The sequence below is a fragment of the Carcharhinus amblyrhynchos genome, chromosome 6 (genome assembly GCF_965287045.1).
Source record: "Carcharhinus amblyrhynchos chromosome 6, sCarAmb.v2.hapA, whole genome shotgun sequence".
Lineage (NCBI taxonomy): Eukaryota > Metazoa > Chordata > Chondrichthyes > Carcharhiniformes > Carcharhinidae > Carcharhinus > Carcharhinus amblyrhynchos.
Window position 1 is genome coordinate 112,205,575 of NC_137329.1, and position 23,872 is coordinate 112,229,446.

Here is a 23,872-nt window from a genome sequence, read left to right on the forward strand (position 1 = left end):
CTGTCTGTAATTGCCCCTAGGAGGTGGCAGTGAACTGCATCCGATGTCAGTGCACCCAAAGTGGTGGTAGGAAGGGAGTTCCAAGATTTTGACCCAGCAACAGTGAAGGAAAGGCTGGTATGTGGCTTAGAGGGGAACCTATTGGTGGTGGTTTCTGATGCATCTGCTGTTCTTCTTCCTCTTGGTAGTAGAAGTCGCTGGTTTGGAAGATGCTGTCCAAGATGTTCATCCAACAAATCCTGCATTATGGATCCCGCTGCCTTGTGGGCCATCCTGCCCCATGTACCCAAAAATCTGTGGGTCAAGAATAAGCCACTTTAGGGAAATGAGGACGCAGAGTGGAAGCTCGTGACCCTGAATGGACATCATCCTCAAATTGAAGGACAGCCAGAAATGATGAATGAGCTCTATCCTTTTCAATGTTATTTCCATCTAAAAAACCAGCAGCAGCCAAGCACAAAATTACCAAGCTTTATAATGATGTGATTAATTTTCAGTGTGCTTTGTTTCCCTGTAGCAAGTGATAAAAAAACACTGATACCACAATAGCAAGCTAATTTTGTTGCATTAAAGGTGTATTAACACTCTAAATGTATTAGAGTTGCATACAATTCTTAAAAGTCTGCTTTGGTTGCTGTGTGCACATATGTTTGGATAGCATGTCTGCTTTAATTGGACATATTATCTGTGGGTTCAATATTATTTCTTTAATCTCATGAGTAAATTTAAAGTTTGCAAAAAGGCAAGTTTAAACCAAGAATTAAATGTGCTGGAAAGATAACCAGGATACGCCATAGCATTGGAATACACAGAATCTATCACAAGGCAGGATTTTCCAGCCTCCCTGCAGCATGTTTTCTGGTGGTAGAGGAAATGAAATGAAACAAAACTCACTCCAACGGATAAATCAAAGAAAAAGGTTTAATAAAGCAACTTCATTACTCCAACAATTGAGGCCTCACCTTGGGCCATTCCATGCAATTTAACAATTCCCAACAAGTTCTTATTTATACTGAGTCAGCTGGTCAGCTGCTCACATCATTTTTTCATTGGTTACATAGTTTATTGGGTCAGCTGACCCTTACGGCTTGTTACCATTGGTCGCACTATACAGATCCAATGTATTCACCGATTATATTCTAACACAAGATGTCTTGGTGAGTTGTTGCAGTGCATCTTGTGGATGGGTACACTGTACTGCCACAGTGTGTCAGTGGTGGAGAGAGCAAAAAAGCCTATCCATGGCCTTTTTGCAATGGACTTTATCAGGTTGGAGGCAGGAAGATGGTCCCCACCCACCACCTTCCCAATTGATTAAATGTGTCCCCACCACCAAACTCGCCAGTGGAGAAGGTATTAAACTCCAGCTGGTGTGTGCTTCCAGACATCTTTATGCAAATTTTTTTTTGTCAGCCCATGACACAGAATTATGGCAAATAAGTGGGATGCAAGGACATAACCCCTGATCGAGTGTAGCTTCCACCTGTATTTTGTGAAGAAACTGTCCCATCGATAGTGACGCCATGTGGTGGATTCCCCGATGGCAAGACATTTGAGATTTGCAAAATGCCGTAGACATTGGCAGCAGTGGAAGATCCCACTGGCAGCCAATGGCGAGCTGCTTCTGCCACCAGAAAACATGCTGCAGGGAGGCTGGAAAATCCTGCCTTGTGATAGATTCCGTGTATTCCAATGCTATGGTGTATCCTGGTTATCTTTCCAGCACATTTAATTCTTGGTTTACATAAGAACATAAGAACATAAGAAATAGGAGCAGGAATAGGCAATCTAGCCCTTCGAGCCTGCCCTGCCATTCGATAAGATCATGGCTGATCTGTCGTGGCTCAGTTCCACATTCCTGCCCTCTCCCCATAACCCTTAATCCCCTCGCTTATCAAAAACCCATCAACCCACGTCTTAAAAATATTTAGCGAGGTAGTCTCCACCACTTCAACGGGCAGAGAATTCCAGAGATTCACCACCCTTTGAGTGAAGAAGTTCTTCCTCAACTCCGTTCTAAACCGCCCCCCCTTTATCTTGAGGCTGTGCCCCCTAGTCCTACTGTCCTTTCTGAGCGGGAAGAGTCTCTCCACCTCTATCCTATCCATCCCATTCATCATCTTATATGTCTCAATGAGATCTCCCCTCATTCTTCTAAACTCTAACGAGTACAAGCCTAGTTTATTCAGCCTCTCCTCATAGCTCAACCCCTTCAACTCCGGCATCAGCCTAGTAAACCTCCTCTGCACTCCCTCCAAGGCCAAAATATCCTTGCGTAAGTACGGCGCCCAAAACTACACACAGTACTCCAGCTGCGGCCTCACCAATGCCCTATACAGCTGCAGCAAGACCTCCCTACTTTTATATTCAATCCCCCTCGCTATGAAGGCCAGCATCCCATTAGCCTTCCTGACCACCTGCTGCACCTGCAGGCTGGGTTTTTGCGACTCATGCACAAGGACCCCGAGGTCCCTCTGCACCGTCACCTGCTGCAGTTTTTCGCCCCGTAAGTAATAGTCCTTCCTACCATTATTCCTACCAAAGTGGACCACCTCGCACTTGCCAACATTAAATTCCATTTGCCAGTTCCTGGCCCATTCGCCCAGCCTATCTAGATCCTTCTGTGGACTCTCCACACCCTCCGCACAATTTGCACCATACACTCGGTTCCCTCCTCCAGATCATCTATATAAATGGTAAATAGCTGAGGCCCCAGCACCAACCCCTGGGGCACTCCACTAGTCACCAACCGCCAATCCGAATAGCACCCATTGACCCCCACTCTCTGCCTCCTATTTGACAACCAATCTTCTATCCACGCTAACACCCTACACCCAACTCCATGTCCCTTGACCTTCTGCAATAACCTCTTGTGAGGTACCTTGTCAAACGCCTTCTGAAAATCAAGAAAGACCACATCCACCAGCTCTCCTCTATCCACCGCTCTAGACACATCCTCATAGAACTCCAGTAAATTTGTCAGACACGACTTCCCCTTAACGAAACCGTGCTGCGTCTGCTCTATCAAGCAATTCCCCTCAAGATGCCTCGCTATTTCCTCCTTGATGACGGATTCTAACATTTTACCTACAACAGACGTTAAACTAACTGGCCTATAATTCCCTGCCTTTTGCCTGGCACCCTTCTTAAACAACGGCGTAACATTAGCCGTTTTCCAATCTTCCGGCACTTCCCCGGAATCCAGCTACGTTTGGAAAATAACCACCAAGGCATCCACTATCACCTCCGCCATTTCTTTCAGAACCCTTGGATGCATTCCATCCGGTCCTGGGGACTTGTCCACAATCAGTCCCTCCAGTCTGTCGAGCACCGCCTCTCTAGTAACAATAATGTCATTGAGACCCTCCAGTCCTACCACCTTTCCAACTCTAACACCCGGCAAATTATTAAACTTGCCTTTTTGCAAACTTTAAATTTACTCATGAGATTAAAGAAATAATATTGAACCCACAGATAATATGTCCAATTAAAGCAGACATGCTATCCAAACATATGTGCGCACAGCAACCAAAGCAGACTTTTAAGAATTGTATACAACTCTAATACATTTAGAGTGTTAATACACCTTTAATACAACAAAATTAGCTTGCTATTGTGGTATCAGTGTTTTTCTACCACATGCTACAGGGAAACAAAGCACACTGAAAATTAATCACATCATTATAAAGCTTGGTAATTTTGTGCTTGGCTGCTGCTGGTTTTCTAGATGGAAATAACATTGAAAAGGATAGAGCTCATTCATCATTTCTGGCTGTCCTTCAATTTGAGGATGATGTCTATTCAGGGTCACGAGTTTCCACTCTGCATCCTTATTTTTCTAAAGTGGCTGATTCTTGACCCACAGATTTTTGGGCACATGGGGCAGGATGGCCCACAAGGCAGCGGGATCCGTAATGCAGGATTTGTTCCTTCTCTGCCACCGCTCTACCTAATTGTTAAAGCACTGGGACTCAAAGCATGTCGCTGCTTCATGGACATGTTGTTGCCATTTTGAATGTTTGGTCACAAGTTCCCCACAGCCATTAATATCGCTGCACTCCAAGGAAAGCTTAGAGTGTCGTTGAAGTGTTTTCTTTGCCTTTCCCCAGAACGTTAGCCACTGAAGAGTTTAGAAAACTGGTAGGAGAGATGCTTTTCAGTCATCCGGACACATTGTCCACTCCCCCAAAGTTGTTTCTGCACGAAATTTGCCTGAATGTTTTTGAAGCTGGCTCCAAGAAGGAAACTAATCATTGTTTGACTGTCCTTCCATTGAATCCGGAGGATGCGATGGGAAGTCTTGTGGAATTTCTTTCACGCTCTTATGTGTCACTGATACACAGTCCAGGTCCTGCTGTAGTACAGGAATGCGGTGATGACAGCTACTCTGTACACCAGGACTATGTCTGTGTTGCTGAACACTCATTAATATTGTTTGTAAAAGATGGAGCCGTTTAGCTGATCCAGTGTTGGACCACCTCATCAAAGGCAGCCTTCTGAGAGAGGTGACTGCCAAGGCTTGGGAAGTGCTCAAGGTAGTCCAAAGTCTGTCATTCACTATATATATGGGAGATTGAATATTCCGCTAACCAGATGTGAGTTGATGTTTGAGTTTCCTTTTGGCAACATTCAAGGTAGAAGTTGTTTTTAGTTATGCGAACGAAGATTTATGAGGTTCATTTGTTTGCAATACCACCCCCCTCCCCATCATAAATCACGTAACGTTCTAGAGACTTAACCATATGGAAGATGAAAGAACACTTTAAATGATGAATTCATGATGTTTATTAACCATCAAAAAGGCAACAAGTGAGAAAGATTAAAAAAACAAAGGGTGGGATTTTCTGACCATGCTTGCCCCAAACCCACGGAATCCCTCCCAAGGTCAAAGGATCTTTGCATGCTACACCACCACGCCCCCCCCCCTCCCCCCCTCACTGCCCATTACGCTTCCGTGGCAGGCAGGATGGAAAATTCCTCCCAAAGTATCAATTAACAGCAAGCAGCAGCAGGTGAGAACAGAAAGCTTAACTTTGACAGACTTCTCGCCACCCTCCCCAGACCCAAGCTGTGACATGACAACATTGTAAACAGCTTTCAGTGCGTCACTCTCTTCCCTCTTCTTCTCTGCCTGAGCCCCTGCCTCTCTACTTCTGCCTGTCCTTACTCAAAATAGCTTCTCAAGACCCCCTTTTTTACACCTCACAAAATGAAAGCTGAGTTGGAAAATGGTCAGTTGGTCTATAATTTGTCATAAATGAATTAGCCCATTGGTTTTTAGCTAATTACACACATTGTCTCAGCTTGATGACAAATTTTCTTTTCCAAATACTTCTCATATTTTGAGTTAGATTTGAGTGTCGAGCAATAATTGGTCAAGATGGCTGTCTGTTATTTGGAGCTGAGGTCCTTAAGACAAGGGCCTATTCAGTTTTCCTCATCGAGGTTAACATTCATGTTATTTCTTTATTATATGGCCTGAAAAGTACAAAATAAGTTTATTCTCATATCACTTTAAAAGCCTGTATTAATAATCAAATGCTAATAATATGTTTATAATTACAAAAGTCATGTTGACAGCCAATAGTTTCACAATCAATAAATCCCCCACCATCAATACTCTGTGGGTCACCATTGGCCAGGGACAACATTGCCTACCAGACAATACAATGGCAACAAGTGCAAGTCAATTGGCTGGTATTCTATGTTGAGTAACCCACTTCCTAACTCCCGAAAGCTGTTCCACAAAGTACAATTTAGATGTGTGATGAAATAATCTCCATTTGCCTTGAAGCAAGTAACTCCAATGCTGAAGAAGCTTGATGCCATCGATTGGCAAGCTATCCACCATCTTAAGCATTCACCCACCATCACCATAGCTGCAGTGTGTACCATCTACAAAACAGGGCAGCATGGTGGCACAGTGGTTAGCACTGCTGTCTCACAGCGCCAAGAACCTGGGTTCAATTCCAGTTTCTGTCACTGTCAGTGCGGAGTTTGCACATTCTCCCCATGTCTGCATGGGTTTCCTCCGAGTGCTCAGGTTTCCTCCCACAGTCCAAACAACATGCTGGTTAGGTGCATTGGCCATGCTAAATTCTCCCTCAGTGTACCTGAACAGACGCCAGAGTGTGGCAACTAGGGGATTTTCACAGTAACTTCATTATAATGTAAGCCTATTTGTGACTAATAAATTAACTTTAAATTTTAACACTCAGCAACAACCCTCCAAGGTTCCTTTGACAGCAACTTCTAAACCTGCAATCTTTACCACCGAGAAGGACAGGTGCAGCAGGTGGTTGGGAACACCACCACCTACAAGTTCCCCCTTAAGCCACACGAGCCCAGAATTGGAACCATATCACTGTTTTCTCACCATAACTGGGTTAAAAACCAAAGGCTCCCTATCTAACAGAGCTGTGGATTTACCTACACCAAATGCACTGAAGCAGTTTAAGAAAGTTAACCACCACCTTCTCGAGAGTGATTCAGGATGGGCAATAAATACCAGCGAGGCCCACATCCCAGGAAAAAGTATAAAGGAGCATGCTGTCCTGTTGTTAAAATAATTTGCCGTTGCTTACTTGTCAAGATATACATTTGAAAATGGCAACTTGGGTGAGATGTTGGAGGGTACTTGGTATCTGTGGAAGTAAAGACCATATTTAAATAGCTGGACAAAAACTAGACGCCCAGCTGCAACAGAAAGAAGTCTTGACCAGGAAATCAATTGCAAGAATTGGATTTTTAGTGTAGAGAACTCTTGACACTAGAAAGACATTGCGGTCCCTTTAAACAAATTATTTTGTGTGTATGTGATGAGAAGTGTTCCTGTAAGCTGACTTGTGTCTCTAGCTTGACTTGATTTTAAATTGTTTCTGCAGATAAGTGGGAGAATTATCTTTCAAAACCGGATAAGTGTAATATTTTTGACAGGTGCATCTGTCTGAATTGTTTTTTGTGGTTTGATTTTCCTAACTGTGACAGGTGGGTACATTACAGGTTTGTTATTGCGAAATAAAATGCAAGGCAGAAATGCAAGGATATTTAGCAGCCTGGACTAATGTCGATCTTTTTTTTTCAGAAAAAAGTTATACATGGAGAACATGGGAGGGATGGAATCTGGGACAAAGAAGGTGTCTATGCTGTTGTTATGTTCCTCACTGCCTTTGTTATTGTCATTACATGTTTAATGGTAAGATTCCTTTCTTTAATTGTGTATTTTGCAATTAACTGAGCTGGAGCGTTGTATCTGATAACTCTCATCTTTGGAGCTTGTAATTACTCACCGTGTAAATTATATTTATATAGTTACATTAGCTTCATTTGTGACACTGCAGTTTTGAGAGAATTTTCTGCCTGTCTTGTTCCAGATACTTCTTTAGAAATGCTCAAAACTTCCTTCTACCAAAACTATGAATAAGAATGTCAAGTTGAACGACACTTAAAGGGCAGGATTTTCCAACTGCGCTTGTTCCAAAACTGGAATATCCCATTCAAGGTCAATGGAGCTTTGTAAGGTCCACATCTCCCCTGCTCACTACAATTCCTGTGGTAGGTGGATGGGAAAACTCCCCCTAAAGACTTTGAGGTGGAAAATCATCTCGACCCTTGGCACAAAATGGTATCAGTTCCATTGCATTCAATGGAATGAAACATTGGGTGCTGTGTATAATGGATGGCCAAACCATTAGATTTCAAATATTTTAATGATTTGATTTGATTTGATTTATTATTGTCACATGTATTAACATAGTGAAAAGTATTGTTTCTTGTGCGCTATACAAACAAAACATACCATTCATTGAGAAAGAAAGGAGAGAGTGCAGAACGTAGTGTTACATTCATAGCTAGGGTGTAGAAAAAGATCAACTTAATGCAAGGTAAGTCCATTCAAAAGCCTGACAGCAATAGGAAAGAAGCTGTCCTTGTGTCGGTTGATACGTGACCTCAGACTTTTGTATCTTTTTCCTGAAGGAAGAAGGTGTAAGAGACAGTGTGCGAGGTGCGTGGGTCCTTAATTATGCTGGCTACTTTGCCAAGAGAGCAGGAAGTGTAGACAGAGTCAATGGATGGGAGGCTGGTTTGCATGATGGATCGGGCTACATTCCCGACCTTTTGTAGTTCCTTGTGGTCTTGGGCAGAGCAGGAACTATACCAAGCTGTGATGCAGCCAGAAAGAATGCTTTCTATGGTGCATCTGTAAAAGCTGGTGAGAGTCGTAGCTGACATGCCAAATATTCTCAGTTTTCTGAGAAAGTAGAGGTGTTGATGGGCTTTCTTAATTGTAGTGTCGGCATGGGGGGATTAGGTTGTTGGTGATCTGGACACCTAAAAATTTGAAGCTCTCGACCCTTTCTACTGCGTCCCCGTTGTCATGGTTATGTAAATGTCATGGTTTCAAGATTCACCTTCTCAGTGGGTAAGGTAATGAACACAGACCAATGATGGTGTGGCCCTGTGATAAAATGCGAACTAGATGGCCAAATGGACATTTCTTATTTGGCCATGGTACGGTTTCGCATTTCTGACCCTCCTCATGTTGAGTTCTGACCTCAGCTATATCATCATGGGGAGGGGGTTGGCTGGAGACCACAGTCTCCTTCACACAGGGGGAGAGAAAACCAGAGGGAATCACCTCCCAATACTGCCAGGTGAGTAATGTTGAAGAGGCATTGAAGAAAACTTAGGAGCAGCTCTTCTGCGCATTCACTATGTGTGGAACGGGGTATGATATAAATGTGAGAATGGGGAAAGCAGATGAGAGGAATTATTTTCTTTTAAAGAAGAGACACAACATCAAAACAAATCTATGCAAATCTTGACTGTGCTGGTAAAGCTGCACATTACATGAATAAAACCCTATTCTGAATGGAATATTTTAAAAACAATTGAAGATGGTATTCTATTTGAAATCAGGATAGAAAATTGTCCTTGATGGTTTCTCACCACCCCCACAACATAATTCAATCCATTTGGAGGCCATTAAGGGAATGCAATACAAAACACCTAGCGCAGTGTTCTATTTGATGTTGTGTTAGCCAGCATAGCAGCATAGCCAGCAGGTGTAGCAGTAACATGGATTATGGGCTGAAAGGATCTGTATCTGTTCTCCTGATTTAGACATTATTATGTGGGATATACAGCACAAGGACCGGCCATTTGGCCTAACCAGTACATAACAGCATATATGTTCCACTGGAGCTCCCTGCCATCCTTCCCCATGTTACAATCCCAGTTAATGTTCTAACTGGATGGGAGGGAGAATGAAACTCTGAGTCAAAACAAAATAGGGGCAATGTTCAACCTGCGTTTGCCCTCAAAGAGAATGGTGACATGAGCAGAATATACGGTGAGAGTCGGAAGTTGTGACTCCTGCCGGCAAGACCGCGTTTCCCAATTTTCCACACCCCTTTGCCAGTGATATCATGAGGTTCATGCCCATAAAAGTGCAGAAGCATCATTCTAATGCTTTTAGATATATTTTAACCTCATTACTGATCCTCCCCTCACTGAATATTCAAGTTGGCAATGTTTATCACAGCTATTTATAAACATGAATAAGTTGAGGGGATCCTTTATTTCCTTCTCCTTCTCGAGCTTATCTCGTTCCCCTTTAGCTGCATCAAGTCATTTTACCCCAGTCTTCAGATTGGATTTGGCAGGGTGGGCAAGTTTTATTTTAATGTTATGCTTAAGTCACCTCCTCCATAGCTAAGCGCTATTTTTACATTGATCAGTTTCTATACAGGTTGAAGGAAAAGCTTCACTTCCAAGTCAACCAGGATAAACAGCAGCATCAGTCGATAGATCTTTCATCCGTTCCTGTGCAGCAGCCACAGCCAGAGGTTAAAATTGCAAACAGTATGGTGCAGCCTGGATCCACTCCCGGCACCGTAAGTGTAAACATCGATCCCCAGGGTCGGCCCGTACCAGAGGTCAAGCCATGTGTTTCATCTGGTCCCTCGCCATTCAAAATGAAGCCAGCGTGTCTTCAAGAAAGGTAAAAAGATCAACTAGAATTAAATGGAAACAGGTTCAAATGAGAAGAAACAGATTGTGTTGTCTGCTTCATGACCTACTTCGAAAAGAGTGGAAATTAGCACAAACCAGCAACTGTAAATAGGTCACCTCACGGTGTGAATAATTAGTGTAGATGTTTATGTGAGTCTTGTTTGCATTAGCATGACAGATTTGGTTTTAATTGGGTGCTTAATTAATTAAGGTATTTGTGGTAGTGGAGGTGTAAAAGTTATTAATGTGAGGTTGGGGTGACTTTGAGCGAATGGATCTAAGATTCTCAGTTACTGAAGACATGAACCAGAGTCAGAGCACTGAAATAAAACATTGTGGGCTGAATTCCATTCACTGAGGGGGTGGGACTGGAAAATGCGGCCAGCCATCCAAAAGCCCATTGACTTTGGCAGCAGTGGAAAATCTCACCGGCGGACAATTCCATCCAGCGGATTTACACATCGTGGGTGGAACTCTCCAAACTCCCGCTGGCAGGTTCAATGGTGGGTGGGGACAGGGAGAATGTGGAGGGAGGCCCAAGAATCGATTTGACACCAGCATGAATTAACAACAGGTTTCACCGATGGCGCCCATCTTGATGGATCGGGAGACCTACCGGAGGCCAGAATGGAACTCATTGGCATCCCCCTAATGACATGCAGTTCAGGGCCTGATCACCCACGCCAATTTTCCGTGACAGCAGTGGGAAAACATGCCAGTGCAAAACATGTCTGGAACAACGTGTAGTGCAGTTGTTGGGATTCACTTGAAAAGACCTGGGGCTGACTCCAGAGCTCAGGATGTAGGTTGCTGGCAGCCCTGTACCTCGGAACACCACAGCAGTGGGTCGTGGATGCATCTACAGGTGGACCTTCCAGATTTGTTTTCTTGGAGGGAGTTCATCTTCCAGCTTCAGAATGTTTCTGGAGATCCATCTTCTTTTTCCAGGATGTCCACCTTCTAGCCGCAAAGTGCTCCCAGAGATCCATCTTCATTTTCAGTAGACCCACCTCCAATCTTAAAGCTTATTTATTAATCACAAGTAAGGCTTACATTAATGCTGCAATGGAGTTACTGTGAAAGTCCCCTAGTCACCACACTGTTCAGATCAATGCACCTAACTAGTGGGTCAGTGATATTGGGTGCCTTTTCAATATGACGCCCAGATAGAATGGCAGAATGTGCCATCAGGCCTGTCCTACCACTGAATAAGGCTCAGAACACCCAGCTGCACACTCAATGGGGTTTGGGGCCAGAGGATTTAGTGCATTTTCCTGCTGGCTTCCGCAGCATGAAACACTCCACTTGCTCACCGCACCCCCGCCATCAGACCTAATTCCAGGATGGGAAATTTCCATCCAGTGAAATTAGTCTGAAAGCATGGCCTATCCTAGTGCTGAACCAGCTGACCAGTGTGTGAGTGGAAAGGAACTTCACTTGGTTATATAGATGTTGAAGGAACAAACTTAGACACCATTACTGATATTTTGTGACCTTGCTTGGGCAAGGCTCTTAAAATCCCACCCGAGGGCAATTGAAAATCCCGTTCTGCGAGTTGTACCCACCTCGGAATCAGAGCGGGCGTGGCAGTAAAATTCCGGCTCATAAGTCCCCACTTTAAAGTTTGGGATCAGTTCAGTTCAGTGTATGCAAACTCCTAAACAAGCAGGGCACAAGGGGAGCCCAAGGTGTGAAGGAGTGGCTGACATTAACGGCAGGACTTCATTTTCATAAACCTTCCAGGATTCAAGTGATGGATCTGCTTGGTGGGTGGGAGTGGGAATTTTATGACAGGTGGCCACAGCTGAGATCAGTGGAAACCATCGGTTAAAAGGGAGATTCGGGTGGAAGGTGGTTCTGGCTGTGGTTGGGAGGCAAGTGGCACTATCTGGGAGATCCAAGTTATTTTTGAAAAGCCGAAAGGAATATTCTTGTTCTGCTTTACCCACATATGGGTGGAATGGTGGCACAGTGGTTAGCACTACTGCCTCACAGCTCCAGGGACCCAGTTTCAATTCTAGCCTTTGGTGACTGTCTGAGTGTGGTGTTTGCACGCTCTCCCATGTCTGCCATGTTTCCTTCGGGTGCTCCGGTTTCCTCCCACACTGCAAAGATGCGCGATTAGGTGCATTGGCTATGCTAAATTGGCCCTTGTTATAGGTTAGATGGATTAGCCATGGGAAATGTTTGGAGTAGTGGGGATAGGCCTGGGGAGAGGGTCTGGGTAAGATACCCTGTCAGAGAGTTGGTGCAGACCCAATGGGCCGAATGGCTTCTTCTATACTGTAGGGATTCCATGATGATTCATAAGAACATAAGAACATAGGAGCAGGAGTAGGCCATCTAGCCCCTCGAGCCTGCCCCGCCATTCAGTAAGATCATGGCTGATCTGATAGTGGTTCAGTTCCACTTACTCACATGCTCCCCATAACCCTTAATTCCCTAATTGGTCAGAAATCTATCTATCTGTGACTTAAACACATTTAATGAGGTGGCCTCCACTGCTTCAATGGGAAGAGAATTCCAAAGATTCACTACCCTCTGGGAGAAGAAGTTCCTCCTCAACTCTGTTCTAAATTGACTCCCCCTTATTTTGAGGCTGTGCCCTCTAGTTTTTGTTTCCTTTCTAAGTAGAAATAATCTCTCTGCTTCTACCCTATCTAGCCCCTTCACTATTTTATATCTCTCTATAAGATCTCTCCTCAGCCTTCTAAACTCCAATGAGTACAGGCCCAATCTACTCAATCTCTCCTCATAAGCTAACCCCCTTATCTCCGGATTTGACGATGATAACCAGCTAGACATCTTCTGTCTAAAATCCACAAATACAGAATGAGCTTTTCAGGGCCAGTGAGGGTGTGCAGATGTAATTATCAAGTTGGTACATTCAGTTATACCTCATTCAACAGGGTAAACTTTTTCAAGTGTTTTGACATTGCAATAACAGTGCAGGAATGGATATTCTTATCAATTCTATGGATTCCCAATGATTGAAGATAGTTGGTCCTTCAATATTACCCTCTTTGGTAAAGCGTAGAATCACTGACAGCAGCCTCTAGGTTTCAGCATTATTCCGCACATGTGTGGGCTCCCAGAGGTTACCATGCGCTACAGTATCAGCAATGAATTATGACAGATTTGTCGTTACTACACAAAACCCTGCTCATTGTGCCATCAGAACAGAAGATGGTTGGCTTCTACTTCTGCAGGCAAGAGTTGACTTGTAACCAATCCCCACCCACTTAGGGCAGATTCTTAGTTTCTGATCACACCTCTGACAACCACGATCCCCTCCCCAACTCTGGTAAGAGCTTGCCAACATTTCAATGATGCCATTATTTCTGAGGCCCTCAGGGAAAAGATATTGGAACAGCTGAACCATCAGCTGCAAACTATGAACAATTACAACTGAAAATATTGAGGTTAGAAGTCTTCACATTGAGGGTGTCACAGTGTGGAGGGTACAACTGCACTGTACATTTAAAACAGAACATTTAAAAACAGGTTAGAGAGGTGATTAAAAGAGAGGGGATAAAAGGATATGGCGAGTTCATGGGATAAGAATTAGTGTCAGTGTCTTCTTAATTCATCCATGGGATCTGGGTGTCACTGGCAAGGCCAGCATTTATTGCCCCTCGCTAATTGCCCTTGAATTGAAACATAAACAGAAAATGCTGGAAAATCTCACCAGGTCTGATAGCATCTGTGAAGAGAGAATAGAGCCAATGTTTTGAGTTCAGAGGACCTTTGTCAATGTTGGAACTGAGTTGCTTGTTAGGCCATTTCGGAGAGCTTTGCAGACTTCCTTCCCTAAAGGACAGTAAAACCAGAGGACCTTGGAATCCCAGAAAGAGACCATTCGGCCCATCGAGTCTGCACTGACTTGCCAAAAGAGCATCCCACCCAGCCCCTCCCCTTGGCCCTATCCCCATAACCCTTAACTCCTAATCCACCCAACCTACACAAGGGGCAACTGAGCGTGGCTAATCCACCTAAGTACACATCTTTTGGACTGTGGGAGAAAACTGGAACACCGGAGGAAATCCACATGGTCACGGGGAGAACGTGCAAACTTTGCACAGAAAGTCACACAAGGCTGGAATTAAACATGGGTCCATGGCGCTGTGAGACAGCAGTGCTAACCACAGTGTTGTCCATTAGTGAATGAGATGAAATTGACTCCACTGAAGAGCACATTCAGCCCATCAAGTCTGCACTGACTCTCCAACAGAGCATCTTACCCAAGCCCTCTTCCCTGCACTATCTGTGTAATCCCACACATTAACCGTGGCTAATCCCATCTAACCTACAGATCTTTGGGCACTAAGGAGCAATTTAGTGTGGCCAATCCACCCAGCTGCACATCTTTGTGTGGTGGGAGGAAGACGGAGAACCCAACAATGATTTCGTGGTCATCATTAGACTTTTAATTCCAGATTTTTATTGAATTCAAATTTTACCATCTGCAGTTCTAACCCAGAGCCTCAAAACATTATCTTGGGTTTTTAGATTATTAGTCCAGTGACAATACCTCTGTGCCATTCCTCCCCATTGTGAAGAATAATAGTGAACATACTGGGCCAAACAGACTGCATTGTAATTCTTATTTTCTGAAATGATATCCAATCAACAATATTACCACAGAACCCAGAGGTTGCTGTCGGCTCGAATGCGAACAGTTTCCAGGTTTATATAGTTATACACTCTGTATAACTATATAAGAGCCAAAAGCTACCCCAATCATGTTAACTAAACTAAATTCAGTATTTTTATACTTTTTGTGACACAATTTGTCAATGATATTAGGCCTATAATCATAATTCATCTCCACTATTATTATTCCACCCTAATTTAAATCAATTAGATATAGCGGCAGAATTAGGCCATTCAGCCCATTGAGTCTGCTCCGCCATTCAATCATGACTGATATTTTTCTCAACCCCATTCTCCTGCCTTTTTCCCTGTAATCTTTGATCCCCTTACCAATCAAGAACCTATCTCTCTCCGCCTTAAAGACACTCAATGACCTGGCTTCCACAGCTTTCAATGGCAATGAATTCCACAGTCTCACCACCTTCATCTCAGTTCTAAGCGATTGTCCCTTTCCTCTGATGCCCTCGGATCCTAGTGTCTCCTACTAATGGAGACATCTTCTCCCTGTCCACTCTATCCAGATCTTTTAGTATTCTAAGTTTCAATGAAATGCTTTCTTCATCCTTCTAAACTCCACTCAGAATAGACCCAGAGTCCTCAAATGTTTCCCATATATCAAACCTGAGTGTATATAATGCCCTGACGAAGGGGCTTTATGTATATCCATTCTATTGGGATCCGACATTAATAAAATGCATTGATTCATATAGCTAGGAAGTACTGTCAACTCCGTCACTCATGGAGGGTGAAATCATGGAGGGTGAACTTACACATACACAGAGACGGTGCATGCAGTGTGCGCGCTTTCTATGTGGGAAAGATGTGGGGAAAATGAGGGTTTAACAGTCCAAGAGTTCAACATAAGAGCTTGAATCATGGGTGATGAGATTTTGCAGCTGCAAACCACTATTCAATGCACGTACACATTCACACGAGTAAACAAATGATGGGAGTTGACTGTATGTAAATTGTCAATCTTTTCCATTTATCTTTCTCACTGTAAAAGCTATTCATGCAACATATTTTTCAGCACATGATCCAAATGTTCCCCAACCTTTTTGTTTGAAATACTGTTTTCATAATTAGTAAACCTTCAATGGGAATTGAATCTACCCTCCTTACAAAGAGCACCCTTGCAACACTGCTCTCCGAGTGTCTTGGTCACCTTGGCAGGTGTGACATGTCCCTGGTGGCTTTCACAATGTTTTTATTTAAACCAGATCTCCATTAAAGTTTGTGTGTTCTTAATTAGTCTACATCAGTTTGGATTGTAACAGATTTATTGAAAAGTTTGAAACCAAGGTGGCACAAGTAGTGCTGCAATTTAGTACATTTATAGATTTGCTTGCGGTTGAATCAGTTACAGAGTTTATACACTAAGCCAGGGTTTTCCAATCTGGGTTCCACTGCAGGCTAGGCTGATATATAACATTTGAAAAATGCTGCAAAGCTGCTAGTCCAATCAGAGACTTGCTTCTCCAGAATCCAACCTCTGATTGGGAACAGGACAAAACACAAATTTCCAGATTGGGATGAGCGCAGAGGGTGGGGAGAGCGGACATTATAATCAGAGGGGAAGCTGGCCTTGGACACGAGTGAGAGGGTCTTAGAGCGGGACTGAGAGTGTAAGTGGGCTTCAGAGTGGGAGTGAGGCAAGGTGGCATAGTGGTTAGCACTGCTGCCTCACAGTGCCAGGGACCCAGGTTCAACTCTGGCTCTGGGTCACTGTCTGTTTGGAGTTCGCATGTTCTCCTCATGTCTGTGTGGGTTTCCTCTGGGTGCTCCTGTTTCCTCCCACAGTCCAAAGATGTGCCGGTTCGGTGGACTGGCCATGGTAAATAGCCCCATAGTGTCAGGAGCATTAGCAGGGTAAATAAATGGGGATAGGGCCTGGTTGGAATTGTTTTCGGTGCAGGCTTGAAGAGCTAAATAGCCTCCTTCTGCACTCTATTGGTTCTATGAGAGCCTGTCAAGGGGGAAAATGGGATGAGGGTTGGGGTCAAGGTGAATGGGGATCACCAGCATTTGAGAGAGATGGCTGAGGGTTTGTTTTTGTGAAGGAGAGAAAGAAATAAGTGTGTGTGTATGTGTGTGTGTGTGTGAGAGAGAGAGAGAGAGGTGAGTGCACGTGTGTGAGAGGGACAGAGAATGCATGTGTGTGTGAGAAAGAGAGAGGTGAGTGCATGTGTGTGAGAGTGCCTGGTAAAGTTTATTTATTAGTCACAAGTAGGCCTATATAACACTACAATGAAGTTACTGTGAAATTCCCCTAGCTGCCACACTCCGGCACCTGTTCGGGTACACTGAGGGAGAATTTAACATAGACAATGCACCTAACCAGCACGTCTTTCAGACCATGGGAGGAAACCGGAGCAGCCAGAGGAAACCCATGCAGACAAGGGAAGAATGTGCAGAGTCCGCACAGGCGGAGAGGGTAAGTGCGTATGTGTGTGTGTACTACAGAGAGAGAGAGAGAGAGGTGAGTATGAGTGTGTGTGTATATGTGTGTCTGAGAGGTGTGTGTGTGTGTGAGAGAGGTGAGTGTGTGTGTGAGAGAGGTGAGTGTGTGTGTGAGAGAGGTGAGTGTGTGTGTGAGAGAGGTGAGTGTGTGTGAGAGAGGTGAGTGTGTGTGTGAGAGAGGTGAGTGTGTGTGTGAGAGAGGTGAGTGTGTGTGAGAGAGGTGAGTGTGTGTGTGAGAGAGGTGAGTGTGTGTGTGAGAGAGGTGAGTGTGTGTGTGAGAGAGGTGAGTGTGTGTGTGAGAGAGGTGAGTGTGTGTGTGAGAGAGGTGAGTGCGTGTGTGAGAGAGGTGAGTGTGTATGTATGGCAGAGGGAGTATGAGTATGTGTATAAGAGAAGTGAGTATGTATGTGTGAAAGGGAATGAGTATGAGTATGTATGTCAGAGAGAGGTGAGTGTGTGTGTGTGAGGAGAGACAGGTGAGCATGTGTGTGAGGGAGAGAGAGATGAGTATGTGAGAGGTGACTGTGTGTGTGTGACGAGAGAGAGTGTGTGTGTGTGTGAGCATGAGCGAGAAGTGAATATGTGTGTTTGGGAAAGGTGAATGTGTGTCTGTGTGTGTGTGAGAGAGAAGGGTGAGCATGTGTAGGTGAGCATGCCTGTGTGTGAGAGGGAGAGAGGTGAGCACATGTGTGTGATAGAGGAAAAGGTGGTTCTTTTTGTGTGCATTTGTGTTTGTGTGTCTGATATCAGAATCCATCTTTCCAATTCCTCCATTAAAAATGACACAAAGGTAAGGTTTAAGTACATTTATAAATAAAATATTTTTAAAATTATATTAAACATACACGTATAAGAAATAGAAAATACATGTTTCAATCAGGTTTTTGAATGGGCAATAAGTAGTGGGTCTAAATAAGGATTAGGAATCGGTGTAGGCTTGATGGGCCGAAGGGCCTGTTCTTGTGTTGTATTGTTCTTTGTTCTCTTTGTATGTTTGTACCAATAGCACAAAACAATTTCTTTCGTGCTTTAACTCTTGATCACAGTAAAAATGTTTCCCAGGCATTCTGCCAGTACTCTTGAGAGGTCGAAAGGGTTTCCTGGCTGGAAAGGTTTGGGAAACCCTGCAATAGATAGCAGCGAAATTGAATTTCAATCTGATAAGTAAATCTCTAAGGTTCATTCACTTCCCATCCACCTTGATAAAAATATACAGTTAATCAAGACTTCCCAATTCTTGATTGCGTACACAGAATATGGCAAAAGCACGGAAATGGGAACAAAGTAATATACAGCACAAAGGAACTGAACTCGAGCTGTGATTTATGTCAGGCAGGTTTGCAATGAGAGGGCTACACACAGAGGCAAATGTTTTCTATCAAGATTTGTTCCATAAAATGATTGGAGCAAGGTGAATTTTGCATTTATCGATGCTTCTAAGGAAATTTCTACATTATTCGGGATTTGAAAAGATTTTGCAAGCAGCATTTCCAATACAGATCATCATAATGATGGTCAAATCATTTCCTGCTCATTCACATGCTTTCTTTAAAATTTGCTTAATTTTTCAGAGGGCGGTTGAAGCCTTGGGTCTCCCACCCACCCTTCCCCAAATGAGGCCAGTAAATTTGCAATTAATGTCCATTTAAGAGCCTTAAGATTAACAGTAGTAAGAAGAGTTCAGATTTTCTTTTACTCATTTGTGGGACATGGGCATTGCTGGCTACCAGCATTTATTGCTCATCCCTAATTGCCCCCTAGAGGGCATTTGAGAGTCAACCATAGTGCCAAGCTCTGGAGTCATATGTAGGCCAGACCAGGTAAGGATGGCAGATTTCCTTTCCTAAATTGTGAACCAGATAGGTTTTTCCGACAATCGACAATGGTTTCACGGTTATCATTTGATTCTTTATTCCAGATATTCTTATTGAATTCAGATTCCACCATCTGCAGTGGTGAAATTTGAACGCAGGTCCCCAGAGTGTCTGGATTAATAGTCTAGTGATAATGTCACTAGGCCATTGCCTCCCGTGGTAAGGGGGTTGGGGAAGTTTGCAAGTCACCACACGCGGGTCTCGGGCGAGAAGGGGTGGGGAGAGGGGAGAATGGATCCCCCAACAACCTTCTTTTCACATCACGCTCTATTTCACAAGCTCTGCTCCTTGTGGGTGCTCACTCAGCCCTGACCACTCCATCATGACCCTGACCCCTGAATCCTCACCTCCCCTTTGGCCTCACCTCCACATTCAACCGCCTGCACCTACCTGGTCCTGGAGTCCTTTGAAATCTGGGGATTGCTTGTAGTACCAGTCCTGGCCTCTGTTGCTAATGGCGCTGCTGGGATTATAGAGCTGCCACTCAATCAGATTCAGCCCCAGCTCTCTGAAGTGCACCTTCCTTGGAGTGAGGGACGTTAAATGAGTGTAGCCTGCGTTCTCCAATGACTTTTTGGTGGCAGAGCTGGGAAACCTGCCATCCGAGGAATTGTGTCCAATGTGTAAAGTCAATTCTAAAAAGCACCTGCTCAATCACACAGTGAGGTCAAAATGGTAACTGCTGTAATTGTCTCATTCCTGCTGGGAACTAAATAAATCAATGTAGCCTATAACGCTCCTCAGACACAATATGAACATCTAACACTGCAAAAAGTGTGATTTCTAAAAGAAAATTAAGACCCTTTTCAATGTTTAAGTCAATATATTTTGAGATACTGGATCGTGGGGATGTTAGAGGAAGGTATCATTTTAAAACTGCTAGCTAAACTCCGAGGAGGCAGATAATGCCCCATGGGTGACACAAAGCTGGATTTCTGTGGAAATTCTCTCGATCGTACATTATAATTTCCATGGATACCCTGGAAAAATGAGTGGGAGAGCTCCTGTGGAAAAATCTTTACAAATGGTTTAATAATTTAATCACCAAGCAACAGGCGGAAGAAACTTTTCACAGAGAGCTAGTTTCAGCATTATTCAGCCTTGGTGCAGTGCTCCTATTATAAGCTGTGCTGATTGGTTCTGAAAATACTTCAAATGATCCTTGATGATGTGTACACAGCTTGTGAGTATGTGCTGTTTGGGAATTGTGAGCTGCAATGTTTTAAACGGAGTAGTATTCTGATATTTTATACGCTTGTCCTTTGTTCTATTTGTGAGTGCTGGAATATCACATGGAGCTACTGTTGGCACGCGTGGGGAAACAAGATAGTAACCATTGTAATTAATAACAACAATGGAATGACCTTTATTAGCGTACCTCCCATGTTTGTCACAGTGGTGAGTTCCTCGACCTCTTGGCTAAGATCAAGCGTCAGATCGAGCCCAAGATGCAATGCCTTATCTTGTCACCTGGATCTTCTCTTGTGGGGCAGAACTAGGAAAGCCGCCATCCAAGGAATCCTGTCCGATGTGTGAATTCAATTCTAAAACACACCCTCAATCACACAGTGAGATCAATGTGGATTCAGTTAGTATTTGAATTTGGTTTTTAGGTCCACTCTGAGCAATGGCTTTGTAACTTTAAGGTAAAAAATAAGAACACAAGCTATCGATCACATTCTGACATTGCAGTGGTTTTGGTTTTTGATTTGGTATTATTTATTATTGTCATATGTATTGGTATACGGTGAAAAGTATTGCTTCTTGAGCACCATACAGACAAAGCATACTGTTTATAGAGAAGGAAAGGAGTGAGTGAAAGATCAACGTAGTGCAAGGTAGGTCCATTCAAAAGCCTGACGGCAGCAGAGAAGAAACTGTTCTTGAGTCAGCTGAGTCAGTCAGTGGAAGAAAGTATGTCTGGGGTGTGTGGGGTCTTTAATTATGCTGGCTGCTTTGCCAAGACAGCAGGAAGTGTGATCAGAGTCAGTGAATGGGAGGCTGGTTTGCATGATGGATTGGGCTACATTCACGACCTTTTGTAGCTTCTTATGGTCTTGGGCAGAGCAGGAGCCATACCAAGCTGTGATACAACCAGAAAGAATGCTTTCTATGGTGCATCTGTAAAAGTTGGTGAGAGTCATAACTGACATGCCAAATTTCCTTCGTCTTCTGAGAAAGTAGAGGCATTAATGGGCTTTCTTAACTATAGTGTCAGCCTGGGGTGGGGGGGGAGTGGTGCGGGAGGGAAACCAGAATAAGTTGTTGGTGATCTAGACACCTAAAAACCTGAAGCTCTCGCCCCTTTCTACTTCGTCCCCAAACTTCATATTCCAGAGATGAATATAGAATGAAGAATAAGTTTAAAGTTTACTTCTTAGTGTCATAAGTAGGCTTACATTAGCACTGCAATGAAGTTACTGTGAAAATCCCCTAGTCACCACACTCCGGGGCCTGTTTGGGTACATTGAGGGAGAATTTAGCATGGCCAGAACATCTTTTGGATTGTGGGACAAAACTGGAGCGCTTGGAGGAAACCCACGCTATGAACCCTGACAGCAACTTGGCCGTAGTACTGAAGATTTCTATATCAGAATCAGCCGCAACCTTAGCCAAGCTGTTCCATCACTGCTACAACATTGGCAGCCACCCAGCAATCTGGAAAGTTGTCCAGGGACATCAGATTCATAAAAAAAGAGCCAATCTGGTCGGTGATACTCCCATCAATCTACTCTCAATCATCAGCAAAGTGATGAAAGGGACATCGATCGCACTATCAGATAGCGCTTACTAAGTAATAACCTGCTTCTGGATGCTCAGTTTAAGTTTCACCAGGACCAATCTGGGCCCTTGGCCCAAACATGAACAAAAGAGTTGAATTCAATAAGTGAGCTGAGGGTGACGACTCTTGACATCAAGGCAACGTTTTATCAAGTATTTGCATCAAGGAGCCCTAGCAAAGTGAGTGGGAATCAGGGGTAAAATTCTCCATTGGTTGGAGATCAAAGGAAGATTGTTGTTGCTGGAAGCCAATCATCTCAGGGGAGACAATGGTCTAGTGATACTCTCACCGGACAATTAATCCAAAAACTCAGACCTGCCATGGCAGATGATGGAATTTGAAATCAGTAAAAAGTACCTCGAATTAAGAATCTACTGATGACCATAGAACCATTGTCAATTATCAGGAAAATGATCTGGTTCATGAATGTCCTTTAGGGAAAGAAATCTGCCATCCTTACCTGGTCCAGCCCACGTGTGACTCCAGAGCCACAGCAATGTGGTTTACTCTCAATTGCCTCTCTGAAATAGCCTAGCAAATTATTTAGTCCAAGGGCAACTAGTGATTGGCAATAAATGCTGGCCAACCAGCGATGTCCATGTCCCACAATTGAAAAAAAATCTCAATCCCAGGATGCCATTGCAGAAATTCCTTAGGATGTTGTCCCTGTCCCAACCATCTTCAGCTGCTTCATCAGTGACTTTCCTTCCGATATAAGGTCAGAAATGGGATGTTTGCTGATGATTGAATAAGATTAAACATTCAACTGATTCCTCAGTTACTGCAATAAGATCTGGACAATATCCAGGCTTGGGCAATTAAATGACAAGTAACATTCATGTCACACATGTGCCAGACATTGACCAACTCCAACAAGAAATAACCTAACCATCTCACTCAACATTGAGGCATTACCATCAACATCCTAGGAGTATCATTGACCAGAAACTGAGCTGGACCATCCACATAAGCACAGTACTATAAGAGCAGGTCAGACACTGGGCTTTTGGTGATGATTAACTCACCCCCTGACTCTGCAAAGCCTGTCCACAATCTGCAAAGCGCAGGCCAGGAGTGAACACAGTTGAATTAATGTAGCTCCAACAGCACTCAAAAAGCTCAGCACCATCCAGGACAAAACAGTCTGCTTCATTGGTTCCAAATCCACCACTTCTAAAACATTCTCTGACTCCACCACTGACAGTGACAGTGGCAGCAATGTGTATCATTTACAAGATGAGTTCAGCGACTTGCCAAGGCTCTTTTGACAGCAAACAGGGCCTCTTCATCTAAAAGGACATGGGTAGCAGACACATGAAACATCACTTGCAAGCTCTTCTTCAAGCCATTCATCATCCTCACTTGGAATTACATCTTTGTTGCTTCATTGTCACAAGATGAAAATCCTAGAAACTCCTTTCTAACAGCACAGTAAATGTACCTACAACTGCAGTGGTTCACAAGCTGGCTGACAATGAATGTCTCAAGGGTAACCAGGGGTGGCAATGAAAATTGTCTTGCCCACTTCCCTTGAAGGAATAAAGAAAGGATTCTTCTATAGTATTTTATGATTCTATGATAATTGTCCAGAACATAAAACATATTCATACAGAGATATCTTTTACCTGCTAAGCTTACCAGTAGATAAAAAGTGTGAACATACAAAGAAATGATCGTAGCATCATCGAGGTTTACAGCATTGAAGTAGGCCCTTTGACCCAACTTGTCCATGCTGACAAGTTTTTACCACTAAGTAGTCCCAATTGCCAGCATTTGGCTCATATCCTTCTGTACACATCTCATCCATGTAACTGTCTAAATGCTTTTTGAAAGACAAAATTGCACCAACTCTACTATTACCTCTGGCAGCTTGTTCCAGACACTCATCATCCTCGGAGTGAAAAAATTGCCCCTCTGGAGCCTTTTGTATCTCTCCCCTCTCATCTTGAATCTATGTTCTCTAGTTTTAGACTCCTCTATCTTTGGGAAAAGATGTTGACTATCTAGCTGGTCTATGCATCTCATAATTTTTAGACCTCTGGAAGATCACCCCTAAGCCTCCTATGCTCCAGGGAAAAAAGTCCCAGTC

The 23,872-nt window shown here is 43.7% G+C and overlaps 1 protein-coding gene across 1 annotated transcript in view; it reads left to right on the forward strand.

The window, feature by feature from the left end:
- Nucleotides 1-23,872, forward strand: part of ptprr (protein tyrosine phosphatase receptor type R) — a 203,565-nt gene that overhangs the window by 64,114 nt on the left and 115,579 nt on the right. Inside the window, exons 5-6 of the mRNA XM_080191203.1 lie at nt 7,085-7,195; nt 9,741-10,003. Coding sequence (XP_080047329.1) covers nt 7,085-7,195; nt 9,741-10,003 — 374 coding nt within the window. The remainder of the gene's footprint in view (nt 1-7,084; nt 7,196-9,740; nt 10,004-23,872) is intronic.